Consider the following 17,373-nt stretch of genomic DNA (forward strand, 5'->3'; position numbering starts at 1 on the left):
CACGAGAAAAACGAGCAAAAAATAAACTTCTAAATGAGCCATATGCCTCTAATTTTGAGAAAACGGCCAAGTAATGCCACACACGACTGAACTCCTTGACATTGGTAGGCTAAAAATTATTTTGGCCGAGTTTTCGACAAGTTAGCAAATCTGTGTTACTTACCCAAATTTAAACCCGATAAAGAACTTATTTCGTGTTCCCAGCCCTGCGACCAGCTTCCTCCACCGATTTCGCTGCAGGAGTGGCTATTGTCCGAACTGTTGCCGTCCATTATGGAGGGGAAACACGGAAACTTTCGCGATCCTTTAACCATCACAACTGTCGGACGACGCCATCTTGTTCACTGAAGGCTGCGGATACTTTACGTGCGGAAGGAGGGGTGCACACGGGAAGGGCAACAGCGAAACTGTTCAAAACAATTTCCTCCGCGTTTTCAAAACATTCTGATGCTCTTTCGAACTTGGAAACCGTTTTCGTGATATCTGAAAAACATTGTGAATTAACTGCAAGTGAAATGCATTCACCGGACTGATAAGTCAAAGATTCTTATTTTCGCAGGGGGGTGGGGTAGGGAGAAGTAACAGCAGTGTTACTATACGCTCCAATTTCACACAAATTCGAATGCTGATGATGCAGCGAGTCTACATCTATGTAGCTCACTGTATAAACATACATACATGCCTAAACTAATTAGAAATAGGGTTGGCAGCATTTCAGTTTGGCACTTTGCTCTGCTGCTAAATGCTGTTAACAAGTTTTGCATTACCTGCGAACGTGGACTTCTTCGTATTTTCTTCCACTGTATCATACTGCATACCGGTATCTATAATTTACGGCTGCTATATCTGTTATCAAAATGTTTTGTACTATACAACATAGTTTCTATTTATTTTAATGAATTAATTAAAAGTTGTGTTACCTTAATATATGGCAACTAATAACAGTCACATTCTTGTTTCTTTCTGGACTATATCCGTAATACAGATATAATCAGAATTAAATCAATGATTGCTGTTTACCTCCACATAGGTTTGTACCCATAACAAATAATACATAATAAGCTTATGGACATAATGAATACCAATTAGTTACTGGCACAAGTAAATAAAATGAAGGGAACAAAAAAACAAGGGAGAAAAAATTAAAGTACAAATAAATAATTTTTAATTGTGCAAGAGAAGCAGAATATAACTGCTCTGAACAGGCAGAACTAGGTTTGTATAGAGTACCCAGTTTATTATTTGATAAAAATTTTCATCACAATGTAAAAAACAAAATAAAAGTAGCTTATAAGTAAAAGTCCACATTAATTTTCTTTTTGGGATATGCATTGGAATATGTTTTGCAAACATAGCACTGGACAGGTAAATGTCCTTTTGTTCTTTATTCAATACCAAAAAAATAAGTACAGACATAGTCAACGAGCTGGAGGGAATAATATTTATAAGTTAAGTAAAGAGTTGTAAATTTGATATATTTCAGGTAAAAAATACATTTTTAATTTAATTTTAGTATAATTCAAAACTGGTAGATTTAACAGATTTGTAATTACCAATTTAAAAGCTAAATAAAAAGATGTGGGTAAGATATCTTTCACCTGAACATATACATTTGTAAACAGGTAAAGTGGTAGATTTGATCAGTTGTATAATGACAAAATCATTAGTCATTACACTCAGTCAAAAATTCAAAAAATTGAAAATATAGTTTTATACTTTCATAGTACTTCTAGAACACTGTTTTTCTAGGTATTCTAGCTTTTGTCTATGTTCAAGGGTTTGTCTTCGGTATTGATGACGTTGATTTGTTTTTAATATAGATTTTAACAAAGATTTTCTTCATATGCACTTTTCTATAGACTTTTTCACAGACAAAGCCAGGTACAAGATACTATAAAGGGACAAAACTCTCAATTTACTTTCTGCAGGCAGTATGAGAAGCATGGGATTGTCTCTCTTGAACAGGTGCTAGCTTTTATCATGCACGCATAAATAGTACTAATACCCTATCGGTATTTTAAATTTATAGATATATACCTTCACACAGAGTAAATACTTGATCACATATGTCGCCTGATAAAAGCTTTAAATCGTTCCTTTACACTGAAATGTGAACTTCCAGAGATTCTATAAACAGGTTATAAACTTCATCGTAGGTACCCTGGGTATTTAATAAATGTCTGTCTAAATCAAATGGTCAAAAATAACATCTGAAGTAAGTGATATATTCATGTATCGTGGACACAGAAATAATCAGATGTAAATTGTTTTAGTTTATCTCTGAAGAAATATGTTTTTACTAATGAAGAAATAAAAAAAAATATGCAGGCCTCTATATACGCACGTTTACTATTAGCTCTGTAGGACTATCACAGACCTGTCTTGTTTTATAAGCTTACGTTGAATACCTCTGTACTTCCCTGCTGGTTTTAATATACTACTGCTGGGCACCAAATAATTTGTCTGTCCGTAGTAATAATCGTCTCAACTATCAATTCCAAGCAGGTGTCCCTTTGTATCATCACTAATAAACCCAAACAAACATGAAACAAGTGGAAACTGGGTAACTTCTAACTCCAACCAAGTTTCAATGCATACTCCTCACAGCCCATACAAGGGAGACAACTACTGACATTAATAGCAATGTAGCATATCATGTTTAATCTATTCTTTAATTGTTTAAGAATTGTTTTCATTCATCAGTGTTGATTATGGGTTCCTTCCAGTCATTACTGGTCAAATTGATCCTTAACAATTAGCAAGTATGCGTGCCAAAAGGTCTAACTTGCCTAACAGTGGCAGTGGTAATTGCATTCGTGATTCGCTTCACTGTGAGAAGTATGCATTCAAACATGGCGGCTGGAGTTAAAATTTGTCCAGTCTCCACATGGGAACACTACCTAGAATTGATAGCTGAAACGACTATGACTACTGACAGACAAATTATTTGGTGCCCAGCAGTAGTACATTAATGCCAGCAAAGGAAGTACAGAGGTATTCAAGGAAAGTTTATGGAACAAGACAGGGCTGTGATAGTATACGTAATCACAGCCCTACAGGGCCAATTTCCAGTCATTCATTACCAGTATGCAGTCGACGATGGCCAGCAGGCGGGCACCTGTTGCATTCAACATAAAGAAATTTTTAAATGACTGGTAAAAACATTAACTAATGATATGAGCCTGGCATATTTTAGCATTGCTGCGATTTTGGTTTATTTTGTTTTAGAGCAGTTGAATCTTTTGTGTATATATTAGAACTATCAAGAGAAACCATGCGACGATGATGCGGTACAACCTCGTTCTGAGCTCATGGAAACTGGCACGTGAATGCCAAACTCTGCGTGCGGTAGGTATCAATCACTACCCACAGTCAATGACGCATGAAAGCTGATTATATCGTTATGCGCTCAGAAGGAAAGTGCGATCCCAAATATCCACGTTGTTATGGTTTTGCTTACGGTAATGTATACCGTTGCAGATGCTAAACCAGGCTGTGTGCTTTCCGACAGATTCTCGCATGGCCTCCGCGAGCGCCACCTGAATTTTTGTTTTTCTGTGTTTGCCCCTTCATTTTATGCGGATGATGGCTATTTGCAAAATGTTCTCTGTTTAATTTTTGAGTTGAAAGGAAAATGCAACTGAATCAGTGTTATTCCTTGGACAACTTTAATACGCCGAGCCAGAATATTATGAACTTTAACAGCAACAACAACATTTTCCAAAGTTTATTGGGTCTAAACTATGTCAACAGAACAAGTCTTGAAATTTACAAAATTTAAATGGAAAACGGTCATTATTCTCACAGTAAATAATTTAGTTTTATTAATATTGATAACTATCAGCATAACATTGTCATACAAATTATTTGTTTTAGATGTTGGAATAATAAACATTTCTTAATGAACCTTAGTATACGGTTAAGCTATCGCATTTGTGATAATTTCAAGTAAGCTCATGTCACGGTTTTTAATCATTTGGAGAAGCATATTTGTATTGGTGTCAGATTGAAAAAAAAAAAAAAAGAACTGTAGGTGGAGGCAGTGGTGGGTGGTGTTGATGAGGGTCGTTAGACACTTCCAGTTCCACAGGACATGCACAATCCACTGTTGTCATTCATATATATCACAAGAAAGTGAAAATTTGGGGCCTAATAGTCGAAATTTTGACATAAGAAGGTTGAAATTTTAGGGTAAGAATCATTAGTAAGTTGAATAAATTTCTAGTTTTTGCTCCTAAATTTTTTTTTCACCTTGATCACCTATAGGCTTCCACAGCCATCACACAAAAACAAAGAAAAGAGAAAATGGTTACTAGTTATCTTGGGGATTTTTTTTTCTTTTCTTTTCTTTTCTTTTTTTTTTTTTGAGTTGTGAATTTCTTAACGCAAGGAGCTGACAAATCAAAAAAAAAGTATGCTCTTTTTATTGTGTATTATATGAGAGATAATTTTACCAGTTAAGGCCGTGTCTGTCAGTCTTCCTCAGAAAAGGACTGGCGAAAACAACAGTGAATGCATGAAAATAATGTTATAGACCTATGACTAAAATCTCAGACTTAAACCAACACAGATTTTAAAAAATATGTATATTTAGAAATTTATTTATGGTTTCAAATTTCAAGATGAAATGGTAGTGGATCAAAAGTTTGTACCAAAATCAATTATTTTAATCAAGGTTTTTGCAGGCTGACTGTTGTAGTTTGAAAACAAATTGTCAGAGGAAACAATTATTGCACAGTTATTTTGATACATGGTTTTTCTGCATACATTAGTTACATCACTGTATATGGAATACAAATCAATGCTGATTGGCTTGACTGTGGAGATAGGATTTCCTAGGTTAAAGGCTTCAGCCTCGGTCATGCTTGAAAAATGGACAGTACCCAAAACTGAGCTTCATCTGATTTATCTCTAACAAACCAACCAAGAAAAGATGATTCTCAATGTGTATTTGTTTTAAAATGAAAGAAAGCTAAAATATGAAGTACAGTTCAACATACAGACAACTGAAAACTATGGGAAAGTATACTTTCATTTTTTTTTTATAGACTTTTTTGAGAGTGTTGAAAGGCATTCAAATGTTCAAATACTATGGTGGGCTTTAGGAGCCATACTGACAGTATCTTGGTTCACCAGAAGGAAGAAATTTTTTGGAACATTGGTCTATTTTAATAGTGCTGTCTATTTCGATTTTTAAAGGTCTGTTCTTTTAAGAGAAACAGATTAGGTTGAATATTTAAGTTCTGTATATGTATAAATTTATTGATTATGCATGCATGTGTGACCAGACAATAAAACTTTAACCCAAGATCTCCTATTTGGATTTTCGCTGTAAGCCAATCAGCACTCATTTTGTATAGCTGCCGTTGAATATTTTAAATATTGTTGAGTACAATGTAAAACACCGATAAAATAAATTTAATAAAAATGTAAATTCAAATGTCTGTTGATGATACCTCCATGGTTGATAATTATTATACATATCTGCATATACAATGTTTGAATTTGTGTCAAAGAAAAAGAAAAATACTAGTTTCAAAGATAGTCTTTAAAATATGTCATGTAATACATTGAATATAATTTTTTGATGAAGTTACCAAATGTAAAAGTGTATTGTATGGTACAGACTTGTCCTTTGCGTGTTCCTGTGTATTATGCAAGATGGAAATAAAATAATAAAATCCTGTATGTTTACCCTAAATGACTTCAAATTTCGACTGAATAACTTCAGTTTTAGAGGCAAAGAAATGTTATAAAACATTTACATTTCCACAGCAGCATATAATCTTAAATTTCAAACAATCCTCCAAACACCTTTCTAAAATCAGTAGAACTCTTAGAATCTGAAAGAATAAGACACATGGTCAAGTTTAGGTCATTAAGGATAGAAAATAGATTGTTACTGTATTTTAAACTTTATTTTATTTTTGGAGGGGAGGGGAATTAAATTAGGGTTTGTTTTTTTTTTTTTTTTTTTTTTTTTTTTGCTCTGTTATGGTATATCCAGAATCCTCCAAAACAATGATGTAGAAGTTCTATCAAACTGAAATGTCTTTGTGGACTCATAATTAAGAAAACAATCTGGGATCATTTGGAAGCATTCAAGAGGTGCAAAAGAAGAATGAGAGATTCAAATCGTGAACAAGGAATATTTGCAGAATCTTTACAGGACAAAAGCAAGACGGAAAATGTTAAAGGAAAAAGGAGAAGACCCAAGAAACAAATGCAAGCAGACACAAAAGTTAGACAGAAGAACTCAATACAGTACAAGAACCAGGTATGTGTAATGTAATTGTTCTAGGAAAACACATTTTTGAGAAAAATAGTGGTCCTGAAACCAAATGCTACCACTTTTTTTCTAGATTTGGTCCTCTCACCCTATCAGATATGGCAATCATACATATATGTGGGCCCTCTCACCTTATGAGATATGGTAATCATACATATATGTGGGCCCTCTCACCCTATCAGATATGGCAACCATACATGTAAGTGGGCCCTCTCACCTTATCAGATATGGCAATCATACATGTATGTGGGCCCTCTCACCTTATCAGATATGGCAACCATACATGCATGTGGGCCCTCTCACCTTATGAGATATGGCAATCATACATGTATGTGGGCCTTCTCACACTATCAGATATGGTAATCATACATATATGTGGGCCCTCTCACCCTATCAGATATGGCAATCATACATGTATGTGGGCCCTCACCCTATCAGATATGGCAATCATACATGTATGTGGGCCCTCTCACCCTATCAGATATGGCAATCATACATGTATGTGGGCCCTCTCACTCTATCAGATAAGGCAATCATACATATATGTGGGCCCTCTCACCTTATGAGATATGGCAATCATACATGTATGTGGGCCCTCTCAGCCAACCAGATATGGCAATCATACATATATGTGGGCCCTCTCACCCAATCAGATATGGCAATCATACATGTATGTGGGCCCTCTCATCCTATCAGATATGGCAATCATACATGGGCTTGATAAAAGGTGCACTTGAAGATATCCAAGTGCGGGGAACATTACACATCAATATTACATTTTTTTTTGGACATTTTCCATTAACATTCCGTTCTTGAACTGCTTTCTGGTTCTAACATGTTGTCTTGATAAGGTTTACTGTGTGCCTCCGTGGCCAATGAAGTTAGTATACCACTGTGGCGCATTCACCTAGGAGCTGGCTTCCTCTCGGGCTGTAGGTGGGAAGGTGGGCAACCTTTAAATGGTCATGGGTCCAGTTTCCTGCCACCATAATGCCGACTGTCGTCAAAGTCCAAAATAAATAGACTGTGGTAATTGATTTACTGGAATTCTTCAACCTTTTCGCATATTTCCTGTTTATTCAAGCATATTCTGAAGGCATCATTGTGTGTAGAATGGTAAAATTAAACTTTTTGTGACGTCCTGAAATCGGCCAGTCTCCAAAATCAAGTGAAAAATGTGTATAAATTGAACTTAGAGTTGGTCATTCGTGACATTGAGGAGACAGAGTATGTACAATGTCTTGCTTGGTAACTGAGAGCCTACGCTTTCAGTAAACTTTGTGTACAGCTGGATGGTTCTTGAAGTTCTAAACTAGCTTGATCCATACACTTTTGTATACAAGATTTTTATACATGTATTTAGCATGTTATATAAAATGTGTGAAATTTTCCTGTTATTTCCCCTTTAATAAGAAAAGGTTCATGTTTACACATGGAAGCTAAGCAGCTGCCGTAATTCTTCAACATTTTCACGTGTTTGCTAGGTGTTTATTCAAGCAATATTCTGAAGGCATTATTCTGTGTTGACTGATAAAATTGTAGCTTTTGCGAAGCTCTGACACTGGTCAATCCAACCAATGTAGTTTTATTTCCAAGATCAAATTAAAAATGTGCAAAAATTGCACTGAGAGGTGCTCTTTTCTATTTGTAAAGGTTGAGGAATTAGAGTATGTGTCCATGCATTGCTGGTCAGGGCTTTTGTAATTGTCTCATATCATCAAAAACTAACCTTAAGAGTAGAATAGTAACAATGAATATATTATTAGACAATTGTTGTTGGTGCATATTCTGTTCAATATTCCTCTGAAAATGCTTGAGTATACATGAATGATATACTGTATGATTATCAAAAACAAGGTTGGATCTCATCTTTCAAGTGTTATCTTTCATGGGGGGACAACTCTCATACCATCAGTATTAGAGTTGTCTACCCTTGATAGAAATTTAGTTCCACAAGAGTCTTTGTGTGTAAATGCCAACAAAGCATGCAGTCATCATTGAAGTAATAAATATAGGGTCAGTTTAAAAGCCCCTGAATTTTATACAGCTCAGGCAGTCTGTTGTTCCGAGAAAAAACATTACATAAAATTCATATACCTATGCAACAGAATTTCTTGGACTTAAAAATTGTTTGTAAAACGTTTGCCTGTTACTCATGCATTAATTCATAATTTATAGTAGACATCCATTGATGGGATTTGTGGCAGCTGTTAATGGCAGAACAGCTGGGCAAAAACTAACGGTTTTAATACATTTTGTCCAGAAAACAGCCAAACGGGTGGCATTGAGGGAGGGTGACGGTAACTGATGGATAGTAACATTGTAGGGATTTTTATGTCATGTCTTTAAGCTGGCGATAAGTGAGGGTGGCGCAACAATGGGGGGGGGGGGGGGGGAGGGGGGAGTGTTCTGTAGCGAGATTTGACTGTTCGTGTGTATACATACGTACATACATGGATTTGGATTTGTAATTGGTAGATTGCCGTCAGTTTTCAGGGAGCCACGGTGAGCGGCAGTTGGACCGCTAATCATCCACCATTAGGGTTTGCACGTGGAAAAGTTTTCTTAGTTACTTCCTAAACGCCCGTAGTTTTCCCATAAAACATGTAAATGTAAACATGAAAGTGAAAAACTGTGCAGTATTAAGCAATATTTAAGTCAAGGCATCACCATGTAAATCTAGGTTTCACAAGCTTTCAGGTATAATTTTTGGTGTTGGGTGTTTGAACGTTTCTAAAAAAGAAAATAACCACTTCTTTGAAATCTCCTTTCCAGCTGGAAATCCAAAGACACACCAGACATCAGACAACAAGAAAATGGTGAATCTTTATCACCTTTTGTCGTCTTTAAAAGTAAGTGTGTACAGATCTGAAAACTTCATGTTTTCTATTTAAGCAAGTTAGTAGCGAGCCTTTAGCCTGCAAATGGTCTGAACTGTTTTGGTAGCCTAAGCGTTAGAGTATCTGTCTCAAGGTCGAGAGATCTAGGATCAAAGCCAGGTCGGGTCGTACCTCTTTTAAAATGGCACTAGTTGCCGCCTCGTTTACACTCAGCCCTGAGAAGGTAGAGAAGTAAGCAGGACTGGTTGGCCTGGTGTCAATATAATGATAATGTGACTGGATGGGGTGTCATGTCTGGTGTCTTCAGCACTATAATTCAGTGACGACAGTAGGCTCTCCTTGGCACAAGAATACACAGTATACACGCGGACACACACCTGAGAACTCCTTGTCATCATATGACTGAAAAATTGTTAAGCATGACATGAAAACCCAAGTATGCATGTACTCACACAAATTCCCTATCTACATCAGTTATAACCCTCAGAGTGCAGGCATCACAATAGGGGAGTTTCGAGTTAGAACCCGTCTGTAGTCAAAGGTAAAAACAGTTATGTGACTTGTGAAAAATGATAGGCAAGCTTTGTTGCCATTCATTTACTGATCACCTGTCTCCCTCTTTTTCCAGAGGCACAAATGACACCTCTTTCCTTTAGGAACTTCTCAACTTCAGGATCGTTCAGATTTTCAGTTTTCTCCATCATTCGTCTACTCTAAATTACATTTTACGGCACTTTTTTCAAATGTACAGGTTGTAGTGAATGTGATTAAAGTTAGTTGCCTAACATTTTTGACAGGTCACATGATACAGTTGGACTTTTCTATCTTCATCGATAAAAGAGTTAGAACTCAAAACTCCCCTATCTCTACAGAAATCCAAGGTCACTGGTGTCAGGGAGACAAGGCTGTAAGAGATGTCAGAATTATAAGACAGAGGCTCAACCCATGTTTCTACTAATACTTGATGCACGCGCAACTGTTCAGTATTACAATACATTCATAATAAAATTAAGGTTTTCCTAAGTGTGGGATTAAGTTTTATGCCATTTTCAGGAAGCGCCCAGCAATACAGTTCTTCCTGGATTTGTACAACATTCACAGCAAGGATTTGCCGGAGGGTATGGTAATCGCATGTATTCACAATGTTGTGGTACCATCCACCAAAGGGAGACCAGCCCTGTTCATCGTAGACTCATTACCCACTCACTCCGCAGTGTGACAGTTGCACTGGAGAACAGCTGTGAATATCCCTGAAGGAATCATGTGTAACAAAGGTAAGCTTTTAGATTGTTTTGAAGAGGCCGCTTGCTTAGGGGTCAATGCACAGTCAAGTCCATGTGGTTTTTTATTTATTTATTTATTTGACTGGTGTTTTACACTGTACTCAAGAATATTTCACTTCTACGACAGCAGCCAGCATTATGGGAGGAAACCGGGCAGGGCCCAGAGGAAACCCACAACCATCAGCAGGGGAAGCCCACGACCACCAGCAGGGGAAGCCCACGACCATCAGCAGGGAAACCCACCACCATCAGCAGGGGAAATCCACGACCATCAGCAGGGGAAGCCCGCCACAATCAGCAGGGGAAGCCCACCACAATCAGCAGGGGAAACCCACCATCATCAGCAGGGGAAACCCACAACGATCAGCAGGGGAAACCCACCACCATCAGCAGGGGAAGCCCACCACAATCAGCAGGGGAAGCCCACCACCATCAGCAGGGGAAACCCACCACCATCAGCACTGGAAATCCACCACCATCAGCAGGGGAATCCCACCACAATCAGAAGGGGAAGCCCACCACAATCAGCAGGGGAAACCCACCACCATCAGCAGGGGAAACCCACCACCATCAGCACTGGAAATCCACCACCATCAGCAGGGGAATCCCACCACAATGAGCAGAGGAAACCCACCACAATCAGCAGGGGAAACCCACCACAATCAGCAGGGGAAACCCACCGCCATCAGCAGGGGAAACCCACCACCATCAGCAGGAGAACCCACCACCATCAGCAGGGGAAACCCACCATCATCAGCAGGGGAAACCCACAACGATCAGCAGGGGAAACCCACCACCATCAGCAGGAGAACCCACCGCCATCAGCAGGGGAAACCCACCGCCATCACCAGGGGAAACCCACCACAATCAGCAGGGGAAGCCCACCACCATCAGCAGAGGAAACCCACCACCATCAGCAGGAGAACCCACCACCATCAGCAGGGGAAACCCACCACCATCAGCAGGGGAAACCCACCATCATCATGAGGGGAAACCCACTGCCATCAGCAGAGGAAACCCACCGCCATCAGCAGGGGAAACCCACCACCATCAGCAGGAGAACCCACCACCATCAGCAGGGGAAACCCACCACCATCAGCAGGGGAAACCCACCACCATCAGCAGGAGAACCCACCACCATCAGCAGGGGAAACCCACCACCATCATCAGGGGAAACCCACCACCATCAGCAGGGGAATCCCACCACCATCAGCAGAGGAAACCCACCACCATCAGCAGGAGAACCCACCACCATCAGCAGGGGAAACCCACCACCATCAGCAGAGGAAACCCACCACCATCAGCAGGGGAATCCCACCACCATCAGCAGAGGAAACCCACCACCATCAGCAGGAGAACCCACCACCATCAGCAGGGGAAACCCACCACCATCAATTGTGTATAATTGTGTCAGTGTGCACAGAATAATGCCTTCGGAACATTCGGAGCATACATCTTGTAAACATGTGAAAGCGTTGAAGAATTACAGTAAAAGTTCTCTTCATAGGGTTGAATTTATTTGATTGAAAGTAGGGTCCTCCGTGGTCCTCTAGTGATTAGCGTGCTAATGTAGCACAATAAGTAGGGCACTTTTCTTCAGTCTAGCTGCTGTTGTTTAAATGAAATATTCTTCAGTTCTAGCATAAAACTCCAATCAAATAGATAAATAAATAAACCTGATCAAAAGTCTTCCTGGCCTTCCTATTTTGTTTATTTATGTATATTTTAACGCTGCTATGGTTATGGAGGTATGTGTAGAAGGAGGAACAACTCAGGCTCTTCTCAGTGTTCAGCCGTTGTGAATTCAAGTCCAGCTCATGCAGGCTTCCTCTCTGGCCGTATGTGGGAAGGTCTGGCAGCAACCTGCGGATGGTCGTGGGTTTCCTCTGTTCTCTACCCAGTTTCCACTCACCATTAAGCTGGCCCTCGTCGTATAAGTGAAATATTCTTGAGTATGGTGTAAAACACCGATCAAATAAATAAATGAACAAATCAAAATGTTCAATGTACGATACCGACACAGCAGGACTGTTTTAAACAGGGGATTAACCTGTCTGCCTTAGGGCACATGACTGCACATGCGTTCTCGAGACCAGCAGCTTTTGACACCTGTTGTGATAGGTCAGCCCCTACTCGGCACCCAGTCATGCGTCCCTTGTTCAGAACAGAGGCCCCCTGTACAAGCGGCAAATAATGAAGACAGGATAACAGAACAGATGTCAGACCACTTTGACTCACTTATTGCAGCAGAAGAAATTGGCAATTTCCTGGGAGTATCATGTTTAAAAACAAATAACATTATAAACGAAAACATGCTCGCATTGAATTGAAACGTGGTGCATTGTTTTACCATGATGATATTCAAGTGACGTTCGAATTTCGTCTTCATTTTCAACAATGTTATGGCCTAAGTTTTTGTCCTTTTTTTTCTTGTTTTAACAGTTGTCCACACTATTCAAGCATATTTATCACATTGAATTACTGCCTGGTTACTGATCAACATGTCGCCAACTTACATGTATGCCTGCCTGGTATTTCTTTTTCCGCCTGGCACGGCACATGTATGCTTTTGAAATTGGCCCTTTGGTACTAGCCAGTAATGTGTGCTTCACGTATGCCCTGTACATTCCCCAATATTTTATCCCTGATGGGTTCTAGTATTCTTAAAAACAGTAGGAAGCTGTGTGCATATAGAGCATGTATATCTGATAAGTGTGGATGGCATTACTGTCCAATGGCAGATGGATTTGGCCACATTTCATTTCGATGCATCAGCCGATGATACACTGCAATTAATACTGCCTTGCAAAAGTCTCGATAACCAGTGGTTTGAGGTTATTTGGACAAATGATCAGCAGGGCACTAACCAGGAAGCCAATCAACGTTCAGCAGGGCACTAACCAGGAAGCCAATCAATGTTCAGCAGGGCACTAACCAGGAAGCCAGTGAACGTTCAGCAGGGCACTAACCAGGAAGCCAATCAACGTTCAGCAGGGCACTAACCAGGAAGCCATTGAACGTTCAGCAGGGCACTAACCAGGAAGCCAATCAACGTTCAGCAGGGCACTAACCAGGAAGCCAATCAACGTTCAGCAGGGCACTAACCAGGAAGCCAATCAACGTTCAAGAAGCCAATCAACGTTCAGCAGGGCAGTAACCAGGAAACCAATGAACATTCAGCAGGGCACTAACCAGGAAGCCAATGAATGTTCAGCAGAGCACTAACCAGGAAGCTAAAGAACATTCTGCAGGGCACTAACCAGAAAGCTAATGAACGTTCAGCAGAGGCGTGTATTCCCAGCATGTAAACCTCCTGAGTAATTCTCCTAATCAGTATGGACTGCGCATGCGCGCATATGTCAACCAGCAATGCTTTTGAGAAATATAGGAATTTACTGTTCACAAGAATCAAACTTGTTAAGAAACCGCTTTTGGGGCCATAAATTGCCACATCTTCACATTCAGTTATGTATTTCCCCGATCTTATTTTTATTAATAGTACATCGTTAGTCGTGCAGAAATGTGATTTTATGGATCTCAGACATGAGCAATTTTGGATATTTTTGAAAAAGGGGGCACAGGAGATTTTCATTTCCACAGGGGTAGAAAGGCAAAGTAGATAAGTCTGACCGGTTCACTGGCCTGACTGGGCGAGTTGTTCCTTCTTCCATATATACCTCCATGGTTATGGCACAGTATTAAGTTTAAAGAAAAAATTCAAAATTCTTCCAGAAGTCTTCCTTGGTTCTGGAAATTGATTTAACCATGGGCCCAGTTCCACAAAGATGTTGTAGATGTATGATAGTGAGGATGGTGTTGCCTCTGACAATGAGGAGTGTGTTGTGCGTGATGATGATAGTGAGGATGGTGTTTCCTCTGACATTGATGGGTGTGTTGTTCTGGATGACGATTGTGAGGATGGTGTTGTCCCTGACAATGAGTGTGTTGTCCTTGATGATGATAGTTAGGATGGTGTTTTCCCTGACAATGAGGAGTGTGTTGTTCTGGATGACGATTGTGAGGATGGTGTTGTCCCTGACAATGAGTGTGTTGTCCTTGATGATGATAGTTAGGATGGTGTTTTCCCTGACAATGAGTAGTGTGTTTCTCTTGATGACAATAGTGAGGATGGTGTTGTCCCTGACAATGAGGAGTGTGTTGTTCTTTATGACGATAGTGAGGATGTGTTGCCTCTGACAATGAGTGTGTTGTTCTTGATGATAGTGAGGATGGTGTTGTCCCTGACAATGAGGAGTGTGTTGTTCTTGATGATAATAGTGAGGATGGTGTTGTCCCTGACAGTGAGTAGTGTGTTGTTCTTGATGACGATAGTGACAATGGTGTTGTCCCTGGCAGTGAGGAGTGTGGTGTTCTTGATGATGATAGTGAGGATGGTGTTGTCCCTGACAGTGAGGAGTGTGTTGTTCGTGATGATGATAGTTAGAACTGTGTTGCCACTGACAATGAGGAGTGTGTTGTTCTTGATGAGGACAGTGAGGATGTGTTGTCTCTGACAATGAGTGTGTTGTTCTTGATGATTATAGTGAGCATGGTGTTGCCTCTGACAATGAGGAGTGTGTTGTTCTTGATGATCATAGTTATGATGGTGTTGCCCCTGACAATGAGGTGTGTGTTGTTCTTGATGATGATAGTTAGGATGGTGTTGTCCTTGACAACTTTTTGTGATGATGATAGTTAGAATGGTGTTGCCCCTGACAATAAGGAGTGTATTGTTCTTGATGAGGATGGTGTTGCCCCTGACAATGAGTGTGTTGTTCTTGATGACGATAGTGATGATGGTGTTGCCCCTGACAATGAGGAGTGTGTTGTTCTTGATGATGATAGTGAGGATGGTGTTGCCCCTGACAATGAGGAGTGTGTTGTTCTTGATGATCATAGTTATGATGGTGTTGTCCCTGACAATGAGGAGTGTGTTGTTCTTGATGATGATAGTGAGGATGGTGTTGCCCCTGACAATGAGGAGGGTGTTGTTCTTGATGATCATAGTTATGATGGTGTTGTCCCTGACAATGAGGAGTGTGTTGTTCTTGATGATGATAGTGAGGATGGTGTTGTCCCTGACAATGAGGAGTGTGTTGTTCGTGATGATGATAGAATGGTGTTGCCACTGACAATGAGTAGTGTGTTGTTCTTGATGAGGACAGTGAGGATGTGTTGCCTCTGACAATGAGTGTGTTGTTCTTGATGACGATAGTGATGATGGTGTTGCCCCTGACAATGAGGAGTGCGTTGTTCTTGGTGACGATTGTGAGGATGGTGTTGTCCCTGACAATGAGGAGTGTGTTGTTCTTGATGATGATAGTGAGGATGGTGTTGCCCCTGACAATGAGTGTGTTGTTCTTCGCGTGGCATTCCTGAAGCAACTCACAGCATATTCCTTCTGGGCAGAGAATCTATGAAGTCCTACGCGAAGCCATCACAGCGCCTATCTATGCGTCAAAATGTCAGTTTGTCAGAGCATCCCCATACTAACGTAAGGTTAAGCTCACGGCCATAACTGATGAACAGTCCAAGAAAAGAGTCGGTTCCCAGGTTACCAAGGCAAAGAAAGTTAAATACCCCAGGAAGGATCAGAAACGTAACATTTCATGGCAACGTGATGTTTCAGGGCAACGTAAAGAATTGGAATCCCCAAGAGTTTCAAGCTTCTGAGATGTTACAGTATAGGGGCTTAGGGGCTTGTTGGTTGTCTGGAAAACTTGTCCAAGGAGAGCTTTTTGATAATAGCACATCATATACCTCTGTAAATTAACTATTCTTCTGGCTTCCTCTCCAGCCGTACGTGGGAAGGTCTTCCAGCAACTTGCTGATGGCTCTGCCCGGTTTCCTCCCACGATAATGCTGGCCGCCGTCGTATAAGTGAAATATTTTTGAGTATGGCGTAAAACACCAATCAAATAAACAAATAAACTATTCTTCTGTCGAATGGATTCCAAAATAGTCAGCATTGCGGTTGTACTTGGATTCTAGCCAAGACATTTATATGGCCCAAGAAACAAACATCAGATTTTTTTAATTATTGTAATACTTTTGGACCCCTTTAATAGCCAAAATCAAACTGATCCCACCGACAGTGGAAACCAGCTTGTTACTATTTTTACAGTGAACGAATAAATTTTCATACACTGTTAGTTACCTCCCCTTTTCCATAAATGTACCAGAGTACTTTCCTTTGTTGCTGTGTTTTGTTGTTTTTTTTATTGTTTGTTAATTTTGTTTTTCTTTTTTATTTGCTGTTTTTTGATTGTGTGTGACAGAGGCTCGTTATACTTGTTTCTGAAGTTTTTCTTGTTGACATTTTCAAAGCTCATCTTGCTCCATAAGAATGTGTTCAATTGATCCAGCTTATACTTAAGCTCATAGTTTTACTGAAGATTTCAGAAAGTCAAATTCACATTTTCTTTGATTCACCTTATCCAGGCCATTCTTTACAGCAATACCAAAAGGGCTGAAATACTGTCGACTCAGACTTTAACATTATTCGTGAATCCCTCCATGATCCGTTTAAAAAAAATAACGCTATAAATGTATAACATAGTGTACATTGCATGCCCTCCTTCGTCGTCATATGACTGAACAATTGTTACCTACGACGTTAAACCGCATCACTCACTCACTCGCACTTACTAGTGTTCCTATGGGTTAGTACATGTAATTTCATTATTATAATTTGTAATAATTTTTTAAAAAGATCGTATACTAGGCTTCAAGACCGAATCGGGTCAAGCCTAGGATTTTGAAAAGCGGTAGTCTCCCAGAATCACGTTGCCGTGATATAGAAGCAAGCCGAGTCCACATTTTAGAAATCTCGCAAGTTCACGCAGGTTGGGTAGGCGCTCTCCCGAACTAACGTGGACAAAAGGCGGAATTTTTCGGTAACGATAACGGCTATGCGAGATATATATTAGGTCTAGCAAATACTGTAAAATATCGCCTTTTA

General features: G+C 39.8%; 2 protein-coding genes and 1 long non-coding RNA gene across 4 annotated transcripts in view; 2 read left to right on the forward strand and 1 right to left on the reverse strand.

Moving 5' to 3' along the window:
• The window catches only part of LOC135464736 (uncharacterized), a 42,666-nt gene extending 42,357 nt beyond the window's left edge, over positions 1-309 (reverse strand). For both annotated transcript variants that reach the window (XM_064742260.1, XM_064742259.1), the window contains exon 1: positions 164-309. In XM_064742260.1, coding sequence (XP_064598330.1) covers positions 164-272 — 109 coding nt within the window. In that variant the 5' untranslated portion in view covers positions 273-309. The remainder of the gene's footprint in view (positions 1-163) is intronic.
• Positions 310-6,150: 5,841 nt separating this feature from the next.
• LOC135464343 (uncharacterized) lies at positions 6,151-10,642 on the forward strand. Its single transcript, XR_010443659.1, has 4 exons — positions 6,151-6,277; positions 9,065-9,141; positions 10,183-10,403; positions 10,540-10,642. It is a non-coding gene; the product is annotated as an uncharacterized LOC135464343 (long non-coding RNA).
• A 3,564-nt stretch (positions 10,643-14,206) lies between these two features.
• Positions 14,207-15,832, forward strand: LOC135464539 (germ cell nuclear acidic protein-like). Its single transcript, XM_064741964.1, has 5 exons — positions 14,207-14,352; positions 14,637-14,720; positions 14,957-15,038; positions 15,136-15,503; positions 15,628-15,832. Exons 1-5 carry the CDS (start codon positions 14,207-14,209, stop codon positions 15,830-15,832), a joined length of 885 nt encoding a protein of 294 aa, XP_064598034.1.
• The last annotated feature ends 1,541 nt before the right edge of the window (positions 15,833-17,373 follow it).

The sequence above is a fragment of the Liolophura sinensis genome, chromosome 4, assembly GCF_032854445.1.
Source record: "Liolophura sinensis isolate JHLJ2023 chromosome 4, CUHK_Ljap_v2, whole genome shotgun sequence".
Classification (NCBI taxonomy): Eukaryota; Metazoa; Mollusca; class Polyplacophora; order Chitonida; family Chitonidae; genus Liolophura; species Liolophura sinensis.

Excerpts from the sequence above, each read along its gene's own strand:
- LOC135464539 (XM_064741964.1), top strand. The coding sequence starts at position 14,207 with ATGTATGATAGTGAGGATGGTGTTGCCTCTGACAATGAGGAGTGTGTT. Across the intron at positions 14,353-14,636 it reads GGTGTTGTCCCTGACAATGA|TGAGGATGGTGTTGTCCCTG; the intron begins GTGTGTTGTCCT and ends TCTTGATGATAG. Across the intron at positions 15,039-15,135 it reads GTGTTGCCCCTGACAATGAG|GAGTGTATTGTTCTTGATGA; the intron begins GTGTGTGTTGTT and ends CCTGACAATAAG.